Raw genomic sequence first — 15,722 nt, forward strand, 5'->3', positions numbered from 1 at the left:
GTAAACAATCATGTGCATAGTGGCAGCAGTATGGATAATCCTGTCACACAAGCTAGTCTGTCAGCAGAGAGGTTTGACCTGAGACATCCTTGTCCCACCCAGGGGAGGGAATTAGCAGCAATTATTGACACAACAAATGAAAAAACCCTTCACCAATATAATTCCTAACCAACAAACTATACTAATCATTTCTAACTCCCCAAAAGAATTTGCCTTTAGTAAGTCTAAAACATCTCATGCCTCTCAGATTGGGAGGCTGTAAACAATCACATGTGGCCGGAGGAACCTATACAGGCGGGCTAGATAACCTTCAGAGCAGTCCGTAAGCTAAAACACTCTTGTCACGCCCAGGAATTTTTATTGCCTTGGAGCTGCACGTTTACTCCTTCTCCAAGAAAAACGGTTATGGAGGAGAGCATAAAATAGACTCTGGTTTGGGGGTAGATGCTCGGAAACAGGGGGTTTCCTGAGGCTTGATCACGCCTTTGCGTATGCCAAGCCTCCTTCCTCATGACCTTTGCCATGGGCGGAGTTCCTCATGCTGGCCCCTGGCAATTTCTCATTTTATTCTGTTAATGTTCAATTGCTACATAGTTTTGTTTCATAATTCTTCAAATTTTATTCATATCTATGGTTTTATTGCCTTTCTCTAAATTTTGATTTTTTCTATTTATATATATAAATTATATATATATAAATTATAAATATATACATTTTTTAACTGCTGCAATGCATAACTTTCAGGATCTTAGTTTCCCAACCAGGGATTGAACCCAGGGCCAGGGCAGTGAAAGTGACCAGTCCTCACCACTGGACCGCCAGGGAATTCCCTTCTCTTTTTATTCTTTGAAGCATATGCAAGACCTCTACATGGAAATAAACCTACACATCTATGGTCAACTGGTTATATGTATTTTCTTTTTAGTTTTTAATTGAGGCAAAAAATACATAAAATTTCATATCTGAGGAGGAAGAATGGTCACTGACGGTAAAGGAATGAATATAAAGAAAATCCAACGTTAACAAACCCCTTGGGGGACTTCCCTGGTGGTCAAGACTTCTTCCAGTGCAGGTGCTATCCCTGGTCAGGGAGCTAAGATCCTACATGCCTCGTGGCCAAAAAACCAAAAGGTAAGCAGAAGCAATAATGTAACAAATTCAATAAAGACTTTAAAAAACAAATAACAACAACAACAAACACCTAGGGGAAAAGGCTCAGTGCAAGAGATAACAGTGTCTCTTATCTCAGTTATGCCAGATATCTGAAAGGGTGAAGCTGTTCATCTACTGAGATCACTACTGCTTTGGGGATCCTCACAAGCTCTCCACTGAAAGCCTGCTGGCCTGAGTAACCACCCCTGAGAGACACTGTCACAGGATATGATGACAGACTACACTAATTATTAATGACCAAATGGAACTTTGGTAAAGTGCCCATAGATTTTGATTTGTCTGAGTGTTTTGCTGTAAGGACCCAAGTTCTAAGAGGGTGGATATTGTAATACTTTGATATATAGATAGCCAAAAAGCACATGAAAAGATGCTCAACATCATTAATTACCAGGAAACTACAAAACCACAATGAAATACAACTTCTTAATTACCAAGATGGCTATAATTAAAAAAAATTTTTTTTTTACAATAAGAAGTATTGGTGAGGGGAATTCCCTGGTAGTCCAGTGGTTAAGACTCCACTCTTCCAACGCAGAGGGCATAGGTTTGATCCCTGGCCAGGGAACTAAGACCCCACATTCCACATGCTGCAAAGGGTGACCAAAAAAAGAGAGAGAAACCTTGGTGATACTAGCTGAAGTGTTTATTATTGTCTTTAGTAAAAAAAGAAGTGGTAAGGAAACAACCCACAAACAACTCTTGATATTCTTTATGTCATATTTTCTTATGTTAAAAGAAAATTTAGGCCTAACCTAATTTGATGTTTGTTGTCAAAATCCAGCCTCTATCCACAGGGACCAAACTGAATCTAGGAGACAGAATTTTGGGTGAAGCAGAAAAGAATAGCTTTATTGCTTTGCCAGGCAAGGTGAGCCATGGCGGGCTAATGCTCTCAAGACTGTGTGTCTGCCTTGGAGAGGGCAGCAAGGAGTCTTATAGTTATCATTCAAGGAGCAGGATGGTTGATACAGATCAGGGTATGTGCACAGCCTGCATTTTTTTTTTTTTTTCATCTATACACACCTGAAGACACTGAAGGCTGGCATCAGGTAGTCTCCTGACAGCTTCTGTGGTTCTCAAGGTTATGGAACTGTGGCCTTCTCTCTGGGATAAAGAATGCTTACAAAGAATGGAGTGTAAAGTTGTTGTTCAGTTACTAAGTCATGTCCAAATCTCTACAACCCTATGGATTGCAGCATGCCAGGCTCCCCTGTCCTTCACTATCTCCCAGAGCTTCCTTAAACTCATGTCCATTGTGTTGGTGATGCCATCCAATCATCTATCTCATCCTCTGTCACCGAGGCCCTTATCCTCCTGTCCTCAGTCTTTCGCAGCATCAGACTCTTTTCCAGGGAGTCAGCTCTTTGGATCAGGTGGCCAGTGTTGGAGCTTCAGCATCAGTCCTTCCAATGAATATTCAGGGTTGGTTTCTTTTAGGATTGACTGGCTTGATCTCCTTGCTGTCCAAGGGATCCCCAAGAGTCTTCTCCAGTTTCACAGTTCAAAGAGGAGTGTTCAAAAGAGAAAAATATCAGGTGCAATGATACAACTAAGCAGAAACAAGACAAGATGTCTGAAATGCAAGTCAAAGTGAGTTAAAACAGATCAGAGCCTGATGGAAGCTATTTGAACTAGTTTTTATAAATCTAGCTGGAGCATCATTTGATGATAAACTACCCTAAGGCAGAATCTGTGCCCTTCTTTCTACCTTTCAAGGCATTCAATAAATGTCAAATTGAATTAAAATGAATTAAATTGATGGTGAAATTTCAAATCAAGCTGACCTGTAGTATGTGGATGGACCTGTCATTAAAGATCTTAAGTCTTGAAATGTTCTGAAATTGCTGTGCTATACACATTGTATATAACATATTTTGGAATTTAGGTTTTGTGCCATTCTGCCCCAGCCACAGCATACAGCTTGACTTTCCTGGCACATGCTATTTATAGACTGATCTAAGTGGACATTTAAGATTCCAACAGAGAAGCAGGACAATAAGAGAGTAAAGTCAGGAGGCAGTAATACTTTTTTTTTTTTTTGTAGCTTCAGATGTGCTAATGGCCTCAGGAGATAACTTAAGTCAGGAGTGACTAAACCTGCCAACAGCAGAACTCCTAGCAGAAGGAAATAGCCACTATCTTTTCAGTAACTTAAAAAAATAACATGAAGGCAATTCAAACTGAGACTCTGTAACACCCAGAGGGATGAGAAAGGGTGGAAGGGGTGGAAGGGGAGGGAGGGTCAAGAGGGAAGGGACTTATGTATGGGCTTTCCAGGTGATGTTGGTGGCTCAGAGGTTAAAGCGTCTGCCTCCAATGCGGGAGACCCGGGTTCGATCCCTGGGTTGGGAAGATCCCCTGGAGAAGGAAATGGCAACCCATTCCAGTATTCTTGCCTGGAGAATCCCATGGACTGAGGAGTCTGGTGGGCTGCTGTCCACGGGGTCACAGAGAGTCAGACATAACTGAAGCAACTTAGCACACACACACACATGGCTAATTCATGCTGATACTTACTTACTTCCTTCCCAGGTGATGTTACTGGTAAAGAACCTGCCTGCCAATGCAGGAGACATAAGAGACACAGGTTTGATCCCTGGGTCGGGAAGATCCCCTGGAGGAGGAAATGGCAAACCCCTCCAGTATTCTTGCCTGGAGAATCCCATGGACAGAGGAGCCTGGTGGGCTACAGTCCATGGGGTCACACAGAGTCAGACATGACTGAAGCAACTTAGCACACACACACACACACGGCTAATTCATGCTGAAGGAGGGCAGAAACCAAAGCAATATTGTAAAGCAATTATCCTTCAATTAAAAATAAACAATTTAAAAAATAACATGAAGGTATTAAAAACAAACAACACCCACACACAATCTATTTCTTTGACTCAGGAAATCTGTTAGTAACAATTTAGCTCAATTCAAAAGTAAATTTAGCAATGCAGTCTCAAGAATTGTGGTCAAATTGGTAACACACTTTCTTTTAAAATGTATTTATTTATTTGGCTGTATTGGGTCTTAGTCGCAGCACGTGGGACTCTCTCAGTTGTGGCAGGGGGGCTTGGTTGCTCTGTGGCATGTGGGAATCTTAGTTCCCCACCCAGAGACTGAACCCTTGTCTCCTGCCTTGCAAGGTGGATTCTTTACCACTGGCTCACCCCAGGGAAGTCTCAGTGATACATTCTTGCAATTGCAATAATTGACGCAAGCAACTCAGTGTTTGAGGTAGGAAAGGCCATGAAAGGTTGATCATCATAAGGTTGCGCTCAGGAGAACAGGATTATCACGGTCAACGTACTCAGTCAAAAAAAAAAAAAAAAGTCAAGGAAGTAAGGTGTGTGTAGCCTGGGGGAAATACACCTTGAAATATCTGGGTGAGGAGGAAGAAAATATTAGAATTTCTATTCCTGAAACACAGAGAAGAGCAAAGAAAATGTTAGAATTTCTCTTTAAAACTTTCAGACAGGGACTTTCCTCATGGTGCAGTGGTTAAGACTTTGTGCTTCCAGTTCAGGGAGCCGAGGTCTGATCCCTGGTTGGGGAATTAAGATCCTACATGCCGGGGCTTCCCTGTTGGTCCAGTGGTTAAGTATCTGCCTTGCAATGCAGGGGACAAGGGTTTGATCCCTGTTCCAGGAAGATCCCACACACTGTGAAGCAACTAAGCCCATAAGCAACACTACTAAGTCAGAGCTCATTGTAGCCCACCAGCCACAACTACTGAAGCCTGCAAGCCTAAAACCTGTGCTCCACAACAAGAGAAGTCACTGCGATGAGAAGCCTGGGCACAACAAAGAGTAGCCCCTTCTGGCTGCAGCTAGAGAAAGCCCAAACAGCAATGAAGAGCCCCAACAGCTAAGAATTAAAAACAAAAACAAAACCATAGGCTGCACTCAGCCAAAAAATTATTAAAAAAAAGAAAAAGAAAAACTTTTAAAGTACATATAGTAATACTGCTGGTGCTACTGCTAAGTCACTTCAGTCGTGTCCGACTCTGTGCGACCCCAGAGACGGCAGCCCACCAGGCTCCCTCGTCCCTGGGATTCTCCAGACAAGAACACTGGGGTGGGTTGCCATTTCCTTCTCCAATGCATGAAAGTGAAAAGTGAAAGTTAAGTTGCTCAGTGGTGTCCGACTCTTAGCGACCCCATAGACTGCAGCCTACCAGGCTCCTCCATCCATGGGATCTTCCAGGCAAGAGTACTGGAGTGGGGTGCCATTGCCTTCTCTAATATAGTAATACAGTAGCTAATAAATATAATTTGAACACTGAGCTACTTATATATTGGCATATATGCTAATACTTCACTTAAACAATATAGTAACATAGTAGTTCAATATTATAATTTGAATAGTTAAATATTCACATATTGGGGTATATGCTTTTTCACTTGTAGATATTAAAATAATTTAAGCCAGATATGCTAGATTTTAGGGCTTCCCTGGTAGCTCAGCTTATAAAAAATCCACCTGCAATGCAGGAGACCTGGGTTCAATTCCTGGTTTGGGAAGATCCCCTGGAGGAGGAAATGGCAACGCACTCCAGTATTCTTGCCTGGAGAATCCCCATGGACAGAGGAGCCTGGTGGGCCCCAGTCCATGTGGTTGCAAAGAATCAGACATGGCTGAGTGCTAAGCACAGCACAACATGCTAGATTCTAAGCACTACAATGAAATTTCCCAAGAAATCTTTATTTCCCAAGACCTTGTACAATAATTGGCATATAATAGATGCTCAATAAATAATAAAAGTAAAGCTAGTGATAAATTGCTTCAGAAATAATTTGCCCAACAGGCTGATTTTTCATGTTTGGTCAACATGGTTTGGAATCATCCCAATTAATATGAGCAACTTACATAATGAAGAAAATAGACCTGGCATGGATTACTACAAATAAGCCAGATCCAACCAAACGTATTGTCAGATTCCTGATTGAAGAATATGGACAGGAGTGGCACAATCTGAAATAACTAGAATTCCTCTAGTACCTGGATCTGAAGCTTCTTGAATCTTGGGATTTAGATTTTAACTAATCCCTTCCTCTGATTTCCTAGTACACATTCATATAATTACTGGTGCACTTTTTTTTTTTTTTTTTGCACTTTTATTTTTAATGAAGCCAGTAGGTTGGCTGGTCCTCTTCCCTTGGCATCTATAAACTCACGTAATGGTAACTGGTTCACAGGTGAACTTTTATGACTTTTGCTTATGCTAATCAGGCTCCTTTGTTCAAGTCTGAAGGCTCATAGGATCTTAGTTCCCTGAACAGGGACTTGAACCCAGACAGTGGCAATGAAAACCTGGAGTCCTAACCACTGGATTGCCAGGGAACTCCCAAAGTTGATGCCTCTAGAAAAATTGGATATTTAGCTGCTTTAAATCTCAGCTGCTTTATCTATGAAACAAAAATAATAATGCTTACCTCAAAGAGCAGTGAAATGTATTTATAAGTTAATGCATAGAATAGTGCCTGCCCATAATAGGCTATCAATAAATACCAGTTTCCTTCTATCTAGACTCTAATATACCCTCAGGTGCATGATGCAGAAATTAACTAAGTTCATTAAGACCCTGTGTGTGCGTGCGTGTGTATAACGAGGGGACATCATTAATCGTGGATAATGATGATAAACTGTAAGCATAAACATACTGACAATTCAGATCCAAAGGTCATAAGCCAGGTAGTTTTATTATTAGAGCATTTACCCCGAGAGCACCCCTTCTAGTCTACTGCTGCCAGTCTACCCGCACCCACACTCATCCACTATCATGTCTTCATAATGCCGAAGAATGACGTTGTCATCATTGTCCTGGTAGAGCATGGAGATGGGGGACAGCTTGGTGGGGATGCAGACAGCCTGGGGAACCTCCGGGTCGACAGCGTGCATCAACGCTTGCATGAAAGCATAATTGGAGCTGTTGAGGGAAATTGTCAGTGAGAAAGGACATTCTCCATGGCAGTAATTGGCCATGAAACCCTTGGGGGCGATGATCCACTTGTGCCAACCCAGATCCCGGAAGTTGATGAACAGCTGGTGGCGGTGGCAGAGGCTCTTGCAAGCAGCCTTCGAGGTAGAGACGGCCGCCCTCCTCTTGCGGGAGGGAGATCGGCACTGCTCAGGGTGGAGGGTGACCACCAGCAGTGAAGCGTGAAGAGAACGCCTCAGTCTGGCGCAGGTGCCCTCGAGCTGAAAATTCTCCCCTGAGGCTCTGCCTCCTTTGACCACTATCTCTAGAAACAAAGCTAAATTCTTGTGGGGGTCATTATTCCTCTTAGCCACATCCAGCAGGTTGAAGTGAAGGACACCTTGAGGCCACGGTACTGACTGCAGTGTAAACATTTTACCCATCTTCGGGGTGGCCTGGTCTCTGACATGGGGCTCCGTTTGAACCAGGGACAGAGACAGTTCCAGCTCTGGTCCCAGGTTATAATAAGTGTTGGGCCCCAAGTCCAGGCCCAGCTGGGCCATTGTCAACTGCTCCTCATCCCCGATGGCAGACAGGTTAAAGGACAGGAGCTTCTGTAGGCAGGGGGCGTGCGAAAGGTTCTCGGAGTAAAGGAAAGAACCTAGATGGGAACAGAAAGATGTGAGACTCACCATGAGATTTTTCACTTCACCCCAACCTGTGTGATCATATCAGTGTCAAACGGTATATGTATATCCACACACACAAAATAAGGGCAGGGAAGGGCTCCCTGGTGGTGCAGTGGTGAGGACTCCACACTTCCACAGAGGAGGTATGGGTTCAATCCCTGGTTGGGGAACTAAGATCCCAGAAGTCATGGGGTATGGCCAGAAAAATAAAATAAAACAGCAAATAAAAAGAGGACGAGAAATTCTCAGTTATACTCAAATCCTCCATTTGGGAGGATTTGTTTCTCTCACTCCTTATCTATGACCAGAGGTACTTGTCTTCATAACTGCAGGTCCCCAAGGGATCCTGAATAGGATTTAGAAGGTCTATAATCTTAGATGGGAAAAAGAATCACATCTTTATCTTCAGTAAACTAAAAGTGAAATTTAGCATTTCTTTCAATTGTGAACATAGGCAACAAATCCCAATAATATTCTAAGAGCCTATGACACTGTTACCAATAAAAATCATAGGTATGTTCATATATTAAGTTGTTACAAACATTTTAAAGTAACATTTATGCTTGAACTACTCTGAATTGATGGTATAATCCCTTCTATAGATCTTGTTACTTGTTGCACAAAAGCATCATTTATATTAACATACACACATTTATTTTTATAATGTTTCTATAAATGTATTTCCATATTTAATTGACTTATTTTAAAACTCAAAATATTTAACTTTAGGCATAGAAACAATTCAGAGAAGACAATGCAACCCACTCTAGTACTCTTGCCTGGAAAATCCCATGGACGGAGGAGCCTGGTAGGCTGCAGACCATGGGGTTGCTAAGAATCGGACACAATTGAGCGACTTCACTTTCACACTTTGGAGAAGGAAATGGCAACCCACTCCGGTGTTCTTGCCTGGAGAATCCCAGGGATGGGGGAGCCTGGTGGGCTGCCATCTATGGGGTTGCACATGACTGAAGAGACTTAGCAGCAGCAGCGTAGAAACAATTATTCTGAGAAAGCGTTCACTGGCTTCAACAGAACTGCCAAAGGGACCTGTTGCACAAAGAACGTCCTATGCTGTCAAGAGTTATAACCACTTAGAAGGACTTCAAAACAAACACCAGTCATCCCGCCCATAATGGCTGTCTGGTGCTCCCTTATGTTTTATCTTTAGGTAATTCTTTTTTTTTTTTTTGGCCCGCACAGTTCATCTAGCAGGATCTTAGTTCCTTGACAAGGGATCAAACCTGGATGCCAGCAGTGGAAGCACAAAGTCCTAACACTTTCAGTGCTAATAACCTCTAGTCTTGTGCTTTTGAATACATGAATACATGCCACTCTTGTGCCATGTAGGATCTATTTCCCTGACCAGGGATCAAATCTGGGCCCCCTGCACTGGGAGCGTGGAGTCTTAGTCACTGGATCACCAAAAAAGTCCTGTCTCTGTTTCTTTTTGTTAACTATCTTCTCTAAAAAAAAAAAAAAAAAAAGCCTATGTTTGCTCTCTCTTCCTTTTACCATATAGTCTTCTGTTGCTTTCTTTCTGTTTTGACCACACCACTTGGCATCTCCCTGTCCAGGGATTGAACCCATGACCCCTACAGTGGAAGCTTGGAGGCTTAACCACTGGACCACCAGGGAAGTCCCTATTTTCCAACTCTCTTACTGTTACTACTCCACTGAAATAAATATCTATCTTGAATGTTGACTAGCAAATTCAGGGAAGTTTTCACAGAGCTTATCCTTCTCATCCTCTCTAAACAGTTGATCTCTCCTGTTCATAGTTCGAATCCTAATATACTAGTCTCACTTTTTACTCATATCACTAAATCACATTCCTTAGTTAGTTAGTTCAGTCACTCGTCGTGTCCAACTCTTTGCGACCCCATGAATCGCAGCACGCCAGGGCTCCCTGTCCATCACCAACTCCCGGAGTTCACCCAGACTCACGTCCATCGAGTCGGTGATGCCTTAGGTGTGATTAAAAAAAAACTAAAAGCCAGAGAGGAAAAGAGGAACAGATTTGAAAACATAGATATAAAAAAACTGTATTCAAAGAGACACCATTAATGAAATTTTTTCACTAACAAAATTAAAAGCAAAAAGGACAACCAAGAATACTTGCAATATGCTTTTGCGAATGATTAACAGGCCTCACAAATCATTAAGGAAAAGAATCCTAAACAGGAAAAAGGTCATAATATATAAATAGGCAATTATTTGGAAAATAAAAATGAATGATTCACATTGAGATAAACATGATAAATATAATCAATATTGCTGTATGTTGTATATGAAAGTTAAGAAAGTAAATCCTAAGAGTTTTTATCACAAGGGAAAAAATTGTTTTCTATGTCACTAACTTTGTATCTAATGAGATGATAGATGTTCACTAAACTTATTTATTTTCTGGCAGCACTCTGCAGCTTGCAGGATCTTTGTTCCCTGGCCAGGTATTAAACCCAGGCCACAGTTGTGAAAATGCCAAGTTCATTAAACGCTGGACACTGTCATGGAATTCCTCTACGGACTTACTGTGATCATCATTTCGTGATGTGTATGTATATGTGTCTGCATATATTAAACATTATGCTGTATACCTTAGACTTATACAGTACTGCATGTCAATTATATCTCAATAAAGCTGGAAGAAAAAAAGACTACATAAATATGTTTTAAGTAAATAAGCAAATAAATGATTCATTATTTGAAAATGCACCACTTTATTAAAGAAACAGAAATTAAAACAACAAGATCTTGTTTTGCTACCAGATTAACAAAAGTTAAATGCTGAAAGAGTGTTGTTACCTAACGACCCCCCAGTGTAGCAGGAAGTACACCGCCACACACCAACAGAATAAAATCCTATACAGCAACGAGAAAGAACTACAAATACATACAGTGTGGATAAATCTCGCAATTGTAGAGAGAAAGAAGCCAGACGTGAGAAAGGACACATTTCACAATTTCATTGACGTGAAGTTAAAAAACGGACAAAACTAGTATGTGATGTTAGATGTCAGGAGAGAAATTACCCTTGAGAAGCAGTGCTTAACCAGAAGCGGGCATGAAGGAGCCTCTGGGGCGCCGGTCATCTACTATTTCTTGATCTGGGCACTAGTTATTCTGCAAAAATTCATGGAGCTGTTTCCTACAATTCACTCACATTTCTGAATGTACATTATACCTCAATAAGTTTCTATTTTTAAAGAGATTACTGTCAGAGTAAGTGAGAATTCTCATAGACTGATTGTAGAGTATAAATTTTAGAGGCTATTTGCTGTATATTAAAAGTAGAAATGTAAAAAAAAGTATACATGTGCCTACTCTTTAATACAACAATTCTCTAAGATCCTATGGAAATAAAAGTAAAAGTGCACACATGTACACAATACATACAAAGCTACACTACATATAATATGTTTATATCCATCAACAGGGCATCAGTTACATAAATTGTAGCATTATGTCTACACAATGGAATATCATGTAACCATTAAAACAGGGATAAGTTCACTATTTGCTCTTACTTGTACAAAATGTTCATAATATTGGAGGAATGTATGTATAGCATGATTCCATTTATAAAAATATTACAAGTTTATATATGTAAAGAAGAAAAGTCTAGAAGAATCTACAACTATTAATGGTTTTCTCCAGGGGGAGGGTTAGGGAGGAAGGATTATGAGATTATGTCCTTTTCTTATATCATTAGATGAAATTTTGATCATCACAAAAATTATTTTTTTCCCCACGGGGAAGGGAAGGCAGCAGCCTCAGCTATGTCCTACTCTCTCCTTGGAAAATCCTTTAAGCTAGTTCCCCTCACCTCTGAAACTCTCCAGAAATCATCCCTGAAACTCCACGCCCAAGGCCATGAGCCTCTAACGAGACACTTAGCAGGACATATGTAAGTCATCCATCTTTTCTATAAACATTTTTTTTCTTCCTATAAACTCTTAAAGGGCAGACTTCGGTCTCTGTATTTTCATGTCTTACAGATTTCCTGGCACTTAGTTAAGTATCCAATAAATGCCTCTTGTACTCAAATCTTATTTCCAGTTGCTGTAAAACTAACCAACCAGAGCTCTCAATTCTGCATCTGAACCACCTGGGAGTCTATATAGAAATGCAGATTACAACACCCATCGCTGACTTTGAATAAGAATCAGGTGGGAGCAGGAACTAGACTGGAGAATCAACTTTTAACACTTGATCTGGGTAATTTTTGGTGGGTGGTCCGTTTCGCAAATTGCTGAATGGCACTTACTCAGATCCTTAGCCTAAAAGGTATGACAGCGGCATATATTATCCCTCTGTAGTTACAAATCCAGAATAGCCTTTTCTACCCATCAAAAGGATCGGGGAGGTGAGGAGGGGGAAGCAAAATTTACAGACGCACTGAGCTCAAAGGCACCGGGATGCGTAAAGTGTGGGCTCAAGAGTGGGAAACTGAACCCTAATTCCACCCTCCCTCCCACCTCCTCCCCACTGCGTAAAGTGAAGGGCAAAGCTGTTGATTCAGAAAACAAAACAAAACAAAATAAAACATTTCAACTCCTGGCTTTGTTCACACACTAGCTGTATGATCTTGAATAGGTTACAAGTTATCTCCTGTCTGAGCCTCAATTTCCTCATTGTTAAAAACTTGGTAAGAATACCTGCCTTTCTCTCAGGACAGTGGCTGAAATTCAGTTAGGTAAAACAGGTAAAATGCCAGCACAGGGCCTTCCACAAACCCCTGGGTCATCGTTGTGCTGTGCTTAGTCGCTCAGTCATGTCCAACCCTTTGCGACCCTACGGACTGTAGCCCGCCTGTCTCCTCGGTCCATGGGGAATTCTCCAGGCAAGAATACTGGAGTGGGTTGCCATGCCATCCTCCAGGGGATCTTCCCAACCCAGGGATGGAACCCAGGTCTCCTGCCTTGCAGGCGGATTCTTCACCATCTGAGTCATTGTTACTCCCCCTTTATTCCTTTCTTCACCCCAGATTCTCCTCTAGGAAGCACTCCAAAGTCCTCACCTTGATCTGGGAGAAGCCGCAGGATGTTTCCACGGACGCCCAGCTCCTTCACGTAGCACAGGTCTTTGGAGATGCCGGTGCTGGCTGCTGCCTCTTGAGCCTGGAAAATTCTCTTCAAGATGGAAGGCACAGGTTGGAATTTCTTGGGTGAAGGCACTTTGTCTAAGCCCAGAAATCGGAGAAAGACATGTTCATGGAATTGGAGTGTCTGGCCCAAGGCCAGAGTGTACAGGAGGCAGAGAGCCAAGGCTGCTAGGGAAGGCAGCATGGCCGAGGTGAAGCCGCAGAGAGCTCTAGTGCCGAGCAGCCCAGCAATTCAGGTGCTGCTGATTTATCTGACGTATGATAATCAGGTGTGAACTGCTCTCTTCCCAGCTCTCAAAGGCAATTGGATACAAAAGAACAGAATTTTTTTTCCTCTTCCCTAGTTCTACCGTTCCAGAAAAAAATTTCACAAGAGATTACCCATGCATGGAGCTAACTCTATAACCATCTGAAATTTGCCAGCAGTAGACAGAGTAGAAAGGAGATTTACTAATTTAACAAACATTTACTAAGCATCTATTATGTGCAAGGCGCTGAGATGAGTGCTGGAAATGTATTAGTAGCTCAAGGTCTTGTCATTCATAGTCTAATTAGACAAATATGCATGCTCTCAGTCGCTCAGTCTTGTCCAGCTCTGTGACCCCAAGGACTGCAGCCTGCAGGCTCCTCTGTCCAAGGGATTCTCCAGACAAGAATACTGAAGTGGGTTGCCATTTCCTTCTCCACGGAATCTTCCTGACCCAGGGATCGAACTCATGTGTCCTGCATTGGCAGGCGGATTCTTCCCTGTGCTTCACCAGGGAAGCACACACAAAGTGTTCACAGCGAAAAAAAAAAAAACCCTGCAAAGCTTAGTAGACATTCAGGGCTGAAATAATTACATGTGGAAAGGCATGGAGGTTATTGAGTAGCTTAAACAAGGCAGCATAGATCAATTTCTGTTTGGGTTTTTGTTTTGGCCTAACAACTATAAGTATTTTCAGATGCTACAGAAGCATCAGCTTGTCTGTAGAGAAAATAACTTTCAAGCTTTTTGAGAACAGAGACATTATCATTTTACATTATTTTATACCACCTATTTTTTTATCTTGATAAATTTTATTATTACAGTAGATGGAAAGAATATATATATTTTTTCATTGCCTTTCATTTCTATAAGCAATAAGCAACTGTTTTATGTAAATTTGGGCTTCCCTGGTGGTGCAGAGGTTAAAGCGTCTGCCTGCAGTGTGGGAGACCTGGGTTCGATCCCTGGGTCAGGAAGATCCCCTGGAGAAGGAAATGGAAAACCCACTCCAGTATTCTTGCCTGGAGAATCCCATGGACGGAGGAGCTTGGTGGGCTACAGTCCATGGGTGGCAAAGAGTCGGACACGACTGAGCGACTTCACTTTCACTTATTTTCACTTTATGTAAATTTATCATTTGAGCCTTTTAGATTGTTTGAGACTGGTAGGAAAGGGGGTAGTTTTCTAGACTCGTGAATGATTTGGGGTCACAAATCACTGCCCTAAATTGTAACCATTTATAAACTCAAACCCTTTAACATCACGCTCTCTGAATTTGGTCAGTTTCTCTCCCATCTATTTTTAAATACCGCCTATGTTAAGAACCTCCTTCAAAAGGGCTTAAGCCGGGACTGTTGTATTCAGTGCCCCTGACCCCACAGCAGGCCACTGTCCACTCATGCCTCTGCCAGAGGCTCCTGGACACTCAGGGGCAAGTCTGGCTCAGTCTCTTGGGGGATCACTGCTCCTTTTTTCTGGGTCCTGGTGCACATAAGGTTTTGTTTGTGCCCTCCAAGATTCTGTTTAAGAGCTTATTTTCCCAAAGGAAAAACAAAATGTTGTTTCTAATATATAATAATTTCTCACCATTTACAGGATAAAATAACTCTATAGTTTGACATTTAAGGACATTTATGGTTTGGTACCCATCTCCCTAGCCAGTTTCATTTCCTAACACTCAGCATCTTCAGTGTTAATGCTTTAATGATACTGATGTATTTTTATTTCTTCTATGAGCTTATTTCACCTCAGAGCCTTTGCACAGACCAAAGTCAAAGGTCACTTCCACTGCAAAGACTTCCTTGACTCACCAAAACAGGTCTGGATACTTCCTGTTTCTCCCATGAGTCTTGAGTGCGCATCCATGAGAATTCTTGCTGCATTTCACTGTGTTTTGCCTACATCCCTCCCAGATAACATACTCCTTGAGGGTTGTGAATCATATCCTTTTATTTAAGTATCTTTCATTCTAAATGCTAATAGGGAATAGGGAGTTTAATGGGCATAAAGTTTCTCTTCTGCAAGATGGAAACTGTTCTAGAAATTGATGACAATGTGAATATACTTAATGAGTGTACTTCATGCCACTGAACTGCATACCTATGAATGATTAAAATGATAAAATTTTATGTTATATGCATTTTACCACAATTTTTAAAAATAAAAAATAGTCATATCCTTTGATTAGTAATTCCATTTCAATCTTTTGACAAATTATTTTTATTTTTTAAATTGACATATAGTTGATGTCTGGAGGAGGAAATGGCAACCCACTCCAGTATTCTTGCCTGGAGAATCCCCATGGACAGAGGAGCCTGTAGGGCTACAGTCCATGGGGTCACAAAGAGTCAGACATGACTGAGCATACATGCGTGGTTGATGTACAATGTTGTACATCAGGTGTACATCAAAGTGATTCAGTTTGAATTATATAATATCAAACTAATTTCTCTTTCAAGTTATTTTCCCTTATAGGTTATTATAAAATACTGAGTTTAGTTCCCTGTGCTATATTATATGTCCTTATTTGCCATGTGTCCTTTTTGGTCAACAATATGTCCAAGGACTATACGTCCTTATTGATCAGCAATTCCATTT

The 15,722-nt window shown here is 41.4% G+C and overlaps 1 protein-coding gene across 1 annotated transcript; it reads right to left on the bottom strand.

The window, feature by feature from the left end:
• Nucleotides 1-6,918: 6,918 nt before the first annotated feature.
• GDF3 (growth differentiation factor 3) lies at nt 6,919-13,061 on the bottom strand. The gene is made up of 2 exons (XM_068971518.1): nt 12,794-13,061; nt 6,919-7,745 (listed from the first exon to the last, which is right to left on the bottom strand). The coding sequence occupies exons 1-2, from the start codon at nt 13,059-13,061 to the stop codon at nt 6,919-6,921; spliced, it is 1,095 nt and encodes a 364-aa protein (XP_068827619.1).
• Between the last annotated feature and the right edge of the window lie 2,661 nt (nt 13,062-15,722).

Source organism: Capricornis sumatraensis, chromosome 4, assembly GCF_032405125.1.
Source record: "Capricornis sumatraensis isolate serow.1 chromosome 4, serow.2, whole genome shotgun sequence".
Lineage (NCBI taxonomy): Eukaryota > Metazoa > Chordata > Mammalia > Artiodactyla > Bovidae > Capricornis > Capricornis sumatraensis.

Excerpts from the sequence above, each read along its gene's own strand:
- GDF3 (XM_068971518.1), bottom strand. The coding sequence starts at position 13,061 with ATGCTGCCTTCCCTAGCAGCCTTGGCTCTCTGCCTCCTGTACACTCTG. Across the intron at positions 7,746-12,793 it reads GCGGCTTCTCCCAGATCAAG|GTTCTTTCCTTTACTCCGAG; the intron begins GTGAGGACTTTG and ends GTTCCCATCTAG.